The sequence below is a fragment of the Thunnus thynnus genome, chromosome 5 (assembly GCF_963924715.1).
Source record: "Thunnus thynnus chromosome 5, fThuThy2.1, whole genome shotgun sequence".
In the NCBI taxonomy this organism is placed as follows: Eukaryota; Metazoa; Chordata; class Actinopteri; order Scombriformes; family Scombridae; genus Thunnus; species Thunnus thynnus.
This window is the reverse complement of record NC_089521.1, coordinates 31595411-31605254: the sequence shown is the minus strand read 5'-3', so window position 1 is coordinate 31605254 and position 9844 is coordinate 31595411. Positions and strand designations below refer to the sequence as shown.

Genomic DNA, 9844 nt, shown 5'->3' with positions numbered 1-9844 from the left:
ACATACAATATCCACACTGAGCTGAGTACAAAGATTAGTATTTTATTTCATTATTATCACTGTTTGCAGCAGGTTTCATCTTTATACTTTTCTTTTCTTTAATGAAGGAGTTGTAAGGTTAAATAAAAGGTGTTTTCAATGTGTGCAAAGACAGTTTAGTTTTAGTAGCACATTTCAGAAAAAAATCCTTAAAATAATAATATGGTAACATTTATCTCCTTTCAATTAAAACTGTTTCCCCCTTAACCGTTTGTAAGACTCTTGAAGCAAAAGAAATTTACTTCTGTACCTGAGCAGTTACGAATCTAATAAGACCATATCATTAATCTAAAATAAAAAAATAGGCAGCAACAAACAGAAAAGTCTTCAGCCTTGATTTCAAACAACTGAGAGTTGCAGCAGAAAACTGCACATCTATAAAATGCTGATTTTGTCAAACCAACAGTACAAAAATTAAAGATATTCAGTTTGCAAAGACAAAATGAAGAAAAGCACAAAATCCTCACAGCAAATGTTTGGCATTTGAGTTTGAAAAAGGACTCAAATGATGTTTTCAGTGTTAGAGCAGCATGTTACTGTTGTAGCTGCTGGAGGTGGAGCTAGTTTACACTACTTTATATACAGTTAGCTAGTTTAGTCCAGTGGTTCCCAACCTAGGGGTCGGGCCCCTCCAAAGGGTCAGCGGATAAATCTGAGGGGTCATGAGATGATTAATGGGAGAGGAAAGAAGAAAAAACAAAGTTCTGATACACAAATCTGTTTTCAGTTTTTGGACTTTTCCTCTAATCTTTGATTTTTGCTGAAATATTGGATCATTTGAACATTTATTGAAATGAAAGCATGTGAGAAGTTTAGAGGGAAAAATCACTATTTGGTGGAGCTGTTAACAACTCATAGACATGTGAAATGTGACCCCAACTACACACTGCTTTTTGTAAGACATCAAAAGCCAAAAAGGTTGGAAACCACTGGTTTCATCTTTAACAATGTGTTGTATTTTAAAAGCTTGTTATATTATCTATTGTGTCAAATCTTCATCTGAAAAGTAACTAAAGCTGTCAAATAAATGTAGTGGAGTGGAAGTATAAAGTAGCATAAAATGAAAATACTAGTAGTATAAGTAGTAGTAGTAATAGTACAAGTACCTGTAAATTGTACTTAAGTACAATATTGAGTAAATGTAGGCCTACTTAGTTACTTTCCCTCACAGGTCTACTATTATTATTACTAATATTATATTATATTATATTATATTATATTATATTATATTATATTATATTATATTATATTATATTATATTAAACAGTAGTAGTGGTTGTTGTTGTAGTTTCTGCCTCCAGCCGGCAGGGGGCGCAGCAGCAGGTTGTTTCTGTCTCAAGCTTCCGCGTGTTGATTTAAACTTCCACCGGAAGTCTGCTTGTCCTCTTCTACCAGGCCGATCCAACATGGTGGGTACATTGTACATGTCTACCTGAACTATCTAACCTAATCCTGCCGTTTTAACCGCGTTAATGTCCCGGTTGCTTCATCCACGCTGACCGGACTGTTAGTTATATCTGATATTAGCAGTATTGATGATAGATGACGTCAGAAAACCGTTTTATTTGCAGTATTTTGGCGGAGCGCTGCCGCTAACGGAGGAGGCGGAGTGACGCTGCTGTCGAGCTGAATGAACCGCGTTTCTTATCCAGATTTACCCGGTTTAAATTAAAGAGAGCCGCAGAATAACACGGCTATCTTATGTGTTTGAGTTAGGGTCGTCTAAAGGGTTAAATTATTAATTAATATCAGTCACCGGGAGTTAGCTGCGGATGCTAAAAAGGGCTGAGATTGACTGCAGGTTAAAGGATGTGTTCACAGATATTCATGTCTGCCTTAAAACAACAGTCAGGAGCCTAAATGAACATAGAAATAGGTTTTTCTTGCTGTAATCATTCGTCTGTTCATATTGATCCTTAGAAGATTCCTTCATAATGCACTTACAATGTAAGCAATGGGGGGGGGGGCTAAGATTACCTGAAGCTAATATGAAGCTTCAGCGTCCAAATGAGTCAAATCAAGTAGATATCTTTCAACGTTACAGTCTTTTTAGTGCCAAAGTCCCTTTTTTCGTTACTATACTTCTACCTGCAGCTCAACAGGGAAACACAAAGAGGGAATTTAATGCTAAAAAGACTGTAAATGTGTCAGATATCCACTTGATATGACTAACTCAGACTGCTGAAGCCTCATATAAGCCTCAACTTTTAAATGACTGTGTGGACACACTGTGGATTTTATCCTCCATCACTTCCATTGAAAGCACATATGAAGGATCTTTTAATATCCAGTATGAACAGGAGGAATGATTACAGCGAGGAAAACATCTTTTCACACCTGTTTATTAAAGTCTAAAAAACCTTTAAGCCAGTACAGAAATTCAGTAATGTTGAACAGCCTATATATTGTTCTGGCTCTAACTTTTATACATTTAGCATTAATGAAAACATAAAATCAATGTTTATCTTTCCTGCGAGTTACCATAAAAAACAGTTTCTGACTCAAGTTTGCATCTACAACTGCAGGAGATTTTTCTAAAAGCTTCTGCAGAAGGCAAACACACAACTCGTGTCAGCCAGAGTTGATCTTTTATAGTAATTAAACCCACATGTAATGGATATTGAACAAACTCTGCAGTCTTACAACCGGCAGACTTGTCAGACAGCAGGATCGCTTCCAAGTTGTAAACATCTGCGTCTTTTCCATCCTCATTATTCATCTGGGATGGTGCAAACTTACTGACTTGTGTTGTGTCTTCAGGGACGAGTCAGGACCAAGACGGTGAAAAAGGCCGCCAGGGTCATCATCGAGAAATACTACACCCGGCTGGGTAACGACTTCCACACCAACAAGAGGGTGTGCGAGGAAATCGCCATCATCCCCAGCAAGAAGCTCCGTAACAAGATCGCCGGGTGAGTTTCATCTCTGTATAGAAGGACGTGTGTTTTATATATATAAAAAAAGCCACCCTGTATCGAAAGTGATCATGGCGTCTCTGTTGCCAGGTCATTGATAGTACAGGAAGATAAAGCTGCGAGCCTTTCCCTGTGTTTGCTGGAATATCAGTTCCTGTTGAACCCTGGCGCTCTCAAACACTTCTCCAAACTAACAATGAACTCATCTACTAACAAGTATCATGTGATAAAGTCTGATATATCTTATTCCTCTGAGCTGTAGACCTCCATCATTGTCCAAAAGCTAACGAGCAATGAGCCTCACCGCCGCGCCGGGTGACATGTTCCTTCATCACGAAGAGTGGTTACCATGGTTTGTTTAGAAACGGCTCCAAAGACTAATAACAGCGTCAAGTTGTCACTCTGTGAAGTATTTCTGTGTCAGAAAGAGGCCGACGTGCATGTGTTAGGACGTGGGTTTCTTGACAGTGAACATTTTATTTTATCTGATGCAGACATTGCAAGTTTGTCAAAGACGTTTAATATAAAGTCAAGACTGTGATTTGTAGCACACCAAGCTAACAGACCAGTGTCCTCGAGCATGCTCAGTATCTCGTCCTGACATGGAAATACTTTCCAGAGAGTGAAATCTTGAAAGTTTTATAAATCTTTGAAGTGTTTCTAAACTAAAGTAACCAGTTGTGTTACAGAGTGGAGCGTCTTCTTTTCACAGATGATCTTTGGTTGAGACGCACAAACGGACAAGTTTCATTTTGACGTCAAATTACTTTCAGAATTAATCAGTGACAGCTGATATGAGCTGAAGCACGACACGTTGATGTCATTTTAACCGCCGAAAGTGACGCTCAGTGCAGCTAAACAACACGTTTCATTCACAAGAACATCACAATTCACACAGCAGCGGTTTGTCCGGATATTTCTCCACTATCGCGCTCAAATTTTTACTCGCAGATTCAGTAAAATGCGTCTCTGTAGAGGTCAGCTGTCGTAAAGAAGAGCAGTGCTGCAACACCAGCAGACTGAAACGAACAAAACACAGTAAAGGTTCAGATTTTGTTGTCTGTGTTGACTCTGAACATCTCTGTTCTGTACATTTATTTCTGTCTTTCTAACGGTCGTGGTTTCTGCCGTTCCCTGCAGGTATGTGACGCATCTGATGAAGCGTATCCAGAGGGGACCAGTCAGAGGAATCTCCATCAAGCTGCAGGAGGAGGAGAGAGAGAGGAGGGATAACTACGTCCCAGAGGTCAGTGAACGCATCGCCGTGTTGTTTGTTCTATGCTGTCGGACCAACGGATGAATCCAAACACTGAAGAATCCTGGAGGGAAAAACGTTTGTAGCGGGTTTGTCGGTGAACTTTGCTGCCGTCTCAGCTGGACGCGTGTCACAATATCTGTACGATTCAGTGCAGTACAGAAGTTGTGCTGTAAATACAGCACGTGTGAATATTCTGGTGAATAATATTGATCAGATGTGTTTAACTGGTCTGATCTGCAGCTGTAGTTTGTGTTGGTGGTGGACAAGATGTCTGACGTTAGGAGTTATTGATCAGCAGAATCAGCTGATGTGGTTATGTTGTGGTCAAAGCTGTGTATCTGTTGTCACAACTAAGCAGCAACATGATGAATGTAAAAGCTTTTAATAGTTCAGCATTTTTAAAACAGCGAGACGACATGATGTTGTGTTGCAGAGATATCAGGTAGATAAATTATTCACATGGCAGCAGGTGAAGGAAAGTAGCTGTTCTGAGAGCAGAGTTTGTTTTTAGAGCTGCGACTACAATTAATCTGCCAATTATTTTATTGATTAATCAAACCGTTCATCAAATAACTGACGAACTTCGTCAAAGCTGGTTGTCGACTGTTAAAGCTTGTTTTATTCACGGTTTTATTTTTATTATCTAGTCATCTGTTGATCTGTTGCTTCATCTATTAAACATCAGAAAACAATAAAAATATTGATCACAGCATCCCAGAGCACAGGATGATGTCATCCAGTGTCTTTTTGTCTGAAAACACCCAAAAATACTCAAATTACAATAATGTAAGAGCACGAAAATTCTTACATTTAACAACCTGCAACCATCTTGAAAGATGGTGAACTGATTAACAAAATAGTTGCTGAGTCATTTTTCTGTCGATAGACTAATCAATCAACTGTTGCAGCTCTGGTGCAAATAAGTTGCAGTGTTTCTTTAGTGTCTCTTTATGTTATAACATCTGCATGTGAATGAAAAGCTGCTTTAGAGGAACAATCGAATAAAGGAACTGAGATGTTTATTTTTATATTTTAGTGTCCCAGTTTGACTTTTGTCTGCACGTTTTAATTTCACCTGCGTCCGGTATCAAAAGTTAACGTTAAAGTGCAGCTTGGCTGGAGAAATGATCAATAATATCAGACGATCAGGTCCAATTATTTAAACATGCGGCTGCAGTCAGTGTGTTTTTTTTTTTTTTTTTTTTCTCCTCCCTGTATCGAAAGTGATCATGGCGTCCTCGTCGCCAGGTCATTGATAGTACAGGAACATCAAGCTGCGAGCCTTTCCCTGTGTTTGCTGGAATATCAGTTCCTGTTGAACCCTGGCGCTCTCAGACAGACTTTATAATCTATTAAATACGATGCTGCATCCCGACGTATTTAATGCAGAGCGGAGTTCAGAATAACTTTGGGTATTTTGTTGGTTAAATCAAATCCTTTAATGTGTGTTTAGAAGATATTAATATTCTGATTTGAATGCTGAATATCAGAATTCAGCCAAAAAAGCACAAAGGCAACAGGAAGTGCTTTATTTACTAAACACGTCGTCCAGATCTGATTTTTCTCGATAACTTTTGTTTTTAACGGATCTTTTCCTTAATTGCATCAATCAGAAAAGTTAAACGGATGTGAAGAAGAATCGTCTTCCTGTAAAAACGTTCTGCAGCCTCACGAGTTTATTTCAGTGACCTGAGTCGTTGTTTTTGGGTTTAATAGTTTGATTTTATTTTGGTCGGACGTGTTTTTTCTCTCTCGACCGGCACAGAAACTTTAGCCGAGAAGGTCAGAGGTCATCGCCATAGTTTGATGTTTTTACTGATTGTTTAAAAAGTCACATTAAACCCAAATGTTCCTGTTCTGTCAGTAGTTCAGCAGGATAAAGGAAACTGTTAAAGGCCTCGATGTGGAAAACATGGACGGACCTGTGTGATTGATCATAAAAATAGAATCAACTGTAAACACAGAATATAGAGGAATTTGTCGAAATGTGAATGCTGCACCTGAGCTGAATGAACAGAAAACAAATGTGTGCCGAGAGTCTTTAATGCGAGTTGGTGTCATTTACTGCAGCAGCTTCAGTCCTCTGATGTGTTCAGGGATCAGCAGTAAAACCCGGAGCGGATATCTGACTTATCTCTCTAATCATGTTTGTGAAACTGGATTGAACTGATTTGAGGTTGTGGAGAAAACAAAACGGACTTTTGACCGAGTGGATTGAACTGAGACTGTTACACACACACACACACACACACACACACACACACACACACACACACACACAGTCATGTTAGTGAGGCCCTCTGATGCACTGAGGAATTCACAATTTACCAATGTTGTTTTGTAATTTTTTTTTTTTTTTATAGCTCACAGTATTTAGTGTGTAACACTGCTGCAGGTTTGGTTTGGTTGATGTAATGAAACCGTCCATCAGAGGCTTAATATCTACTTCCTGTGTGTTTACCTGTGCAGGTGTCTGCTTTGGACCAGGAACTGATTGAAGTCGACCCAGATACCAAGGAGATGCTGAAGCTGCTGGTAAGTCTCTCTGTGACAGGACAGCTGTGGTCAGTGTAGAACATCTGTACTGTTCAGTTATTACAGCTTCATCACAGGTAGATGATTATTTTTTCATTTAATCTTTTAGTCTATAAAATGTGAGAGAAACGCTCGTCATAATTCCCCAGAGACTAAAGTGACGTTGTCTTTTTTATGGCGAACAGTCAAAAACCCTGAAATATTCCGTTTATATCACATCTGAATGTAAAAACATCAAATTCTCACATTTCAGAAGCTGCAGATGTTTCACATTTTGCTTTAAAAAATGACTAATATGATGAAAATAGTCACCGATTAATTGACTAAACGGGATTAACAGAACTAACAAACGGAGGAAAAGTAAAAAGATCTGAAGGAGAACTGGAGCTAAAGACTCGACTAAAACCTCAGTTATAAGACTTATAGTTAACGATGTGATGACGGCATTCGATCAGAAGGAGGCTGTGATGTTATTAATGATGTAACAGAAGAAGAAGAAGCAGTGAAACAGCTGCGAGGAGCCACAAACTCTCAATCACACAGGCTGAATGTTGAATATTATCCTGCAGAGACGTTACTACGATGCTTCCAGCGTCAGCAGAAACACAGAGAACATCAAACAATAATATAACGAGGAGCTTTAAGAGTTCAGTGACGGACTTTAAGATGAAGATCAAAGAGTTTCACACTGTTTGAAAACTTTAGAGAAACTTAATCAGTAAAATGTGTTTTTATTGGTGCTTTAACGCTTCGGCCGTCTGTGTAGTGACCAGCGTCTGTTAATGGTGATGATGTCATTCTATTACGCACGTGCTCCGCCTCTTCACCTGAGAGGATGTTTGCATCACCGACCAATCAGGAGGAAGCAACCGCGCAGCATCCTCCTTCCACCGCAGCCGCTCCGCTGCTCGTCTCCCTTTTTTCACTCTGCAACCTGGAGAAACTGATCACCTGCGAGAAGAAGTTCACCCTCCGGTGTCGCAGTTAGAAGATGATGATGATGATGATGGCGGCTACTAGCAAGTCCTGCGCCTCTCGTGCTTCGCCGATGCTGCTGACAGACTCCTACAAGTCTAACTTCATTCACTGAGTATGTCGACTCCCTTCACACAAGCCCAGCGCCGGCAGAAGGAGCCGCAGCGGCTCGATCCAAACCAGGGGACGAGGATGACGAGGATGATGACTGTCACGTCACGTCTACGAAGAGGAAGATCCCACATCCCTCTTCCACGACGACGAGCCACCGCTACGCTTTACACGACCTGCCCGGCCTGCTCACCTCTATGATCATTAATGCGTTAAACTAAAATATTAGATTTTAATTCTAATTTAAGGCCGAGCAACCAGATTAAAATGTCAACATTTCTGTTTGAGCTTTTCGCTGTCAGACCTCACAGCCTGTAACCGCCATGTTTAACCATCAACCAGCAGATCTGATCAATGTTCTGTCATCAAATGAACTCGTCAAACCATCAGACTGACTCAGTGGTGGAAGAAGGATTCAAACATTTAAATAAAGACCAAAAAAACAGCAAGTTCTCACATTTAAGAACCTGAAAACATTGAATTTTTGACATTATGCTTTAAAAGATTTAAGGATTAATCAATTAGCAAAGTTGCCAATTAATTTCCTTTCAATAAACGAACCAATTAACTTCATGTTGCAGCTCTACTGTTTTTATAAGAGCTCACAGGCCTAAAAGGGAACCGCTGGTTTAATCTTTAACAAGCTTATATGGTTTTAATGTAAAAATCAGTCTGAACAGTAACGTGTAACTTCAGCTGTGAAGTAAATAAAATGCAGTAAAAACAATATTTCTCTCTAAAATCAGTCAAACTTGATCAGATTAGTGTTATTCAGTGTTTCACAGACGACTGACGAGCTGATAATAAGACAGCAAATGATGAAGATGAAGCTGAAACAGTGTTGTTTTCCTCCCTGTATCGAAAGTGATCATGGCGTCCTCGTCGCCAGGTCATTGATAGTACAGGAACATCAACCTGCGAGCCTTTCCCTGTGTTTGCTGGAATATCAGTTCCTGACGAACCCTGGCGCTCTCAGACAGACTTTAGTTTCCTCTTAATGTGATCAGTTTCCTCGTTATCCTCCTGGTTTAACTCGTCCTCTCTCTCTCTCTCTGTGTTCTCAGGACTTCGGCAGTCTGTCCAACCTGCAGGTCACACAGCCCACCGTCGGCATGAACTTCAAGCAGCCCCGAGGAGTCTAGACGTCTGTAAAGTATCTTCCTAATAAAAACCCTTTGGGGGGAAAAAAAAAAACAACCTGACTCGTCTGTTTTTTGTCTTTTGTTTTAAAGCTTTACTGGTGTTTAAATGATCTTTTTACATTATGTAGATTTTTAGAAACAACCAGGAAGCGTCCCTTCAGTCACCGGCTCAAAAACACAAACTGTTGCTTCTTTCTTTGTGAGTTTGATGTTTTTATTGAAGCTCATTTTAGCTGCAGGTTATTGTAGACGTTCTGCCTTTAGTGACTCATTTTATCATTGAGTTCAGCTGCTCTCTCTGGAGACGCTGGTGACAAAATGTTGACTTGAAAGGAAGTCTGTTAGTTCAAAGAAAGGAAAACATGGAGTGTTTCCTGCTTTAGTGAACAAACAGTCAAACTTCACTGAGTGGACAAATGAACCATGATGACTGTAAACAAGAGGAAATGATCCGAGACGACCAACCATCCAGGCTCCGAGTCTTGAGGTTTGATAAAAAGCTTTTCATATTACATGATGACACCAACATGTTCCAGCTGGAAGCCTCGTCAGAGTGTCGACATGAGACACTGAAGCAGCAGCAGACGAGTTACAGCTGTGAGGATGAACATCTGTCTTCACACTGAGAAGTATGTGGACCAATCAGAAAGGCTTTTAAAGATTCCCAAAAACTTTTAAAAAAGTAATTGATAGATTCCTTCCTAACATGCAGAGATTAAATGTAATAAACATCTCAACCTTCATCTGATGCAAAAATAAATAAATAAATCAGTGAAAGACATTTTTAAATTGAGATTATAATCAGATCAGACTACAATATAAATATATTTGGAGGTCAAAAGAGGTTTTTTACAACCACAATCTATATT

The 9844-nt window shown here is 39.6% G+C and overlaps 1 protein-coding gene and 3 non-coding genes across 4 annotated transcripts; all 4 read left to right on the top strand.

Annotated features, from left to right (window-relative positions):
- The first annotated feature begins 1347 nt into the window (after positions 1-1347).
- LOC137183570 (small ribosomal subunit protein eS17) lies at positions 1348-9030 on the top strand. The gene is made up of 5 exons (XM_067590721.1): positions 1348-1448; positions 2800-2951; positions 4095-4200; positions 6682-6747; positions 8898-9030. The coding sequence occupies exons 1-5, from the start codon at positions 1446-1448 to the stop codon at positions 8973-8975; spliced, it is 405 nt and encodes a 134-aa protein (XP_067446822.1). The 5' UTR covers positions 1348-1445; the 3' UTR covers positions 8976-9030.
- On the top strand, positions 3007-3134 carry LOC137183863 (small nucleolar RNA SNORA71). Its single transcript, XR_010928560.1, has one exon. It is a non-coding gene; the product is annotated as a small nucleolar RNA SNORA71 (small nucleolar RNA).
- LOC137183864 (small nucleolar RNA SNORA71) lies at positions 5423-5550 on the top strand. Its single transcript, XR_010928561.1, has one exon. It is a non-coding gene; the product is annotated as a small nucleolar RNA SNORA71 (small nucleolar RNA).
- On the top strand, positions 8685-8812 carry LOC137183878 (small nucleolar RNA SNORA71). Its single transcript, XR_010928575.1, has one exon. It is a non-coding gene; the product is annotated as a small nucleolar RNA SNORA71 (small nucleolar RNA).
- Positions 9031-9844: the final 814 nt, after the last annotated feature.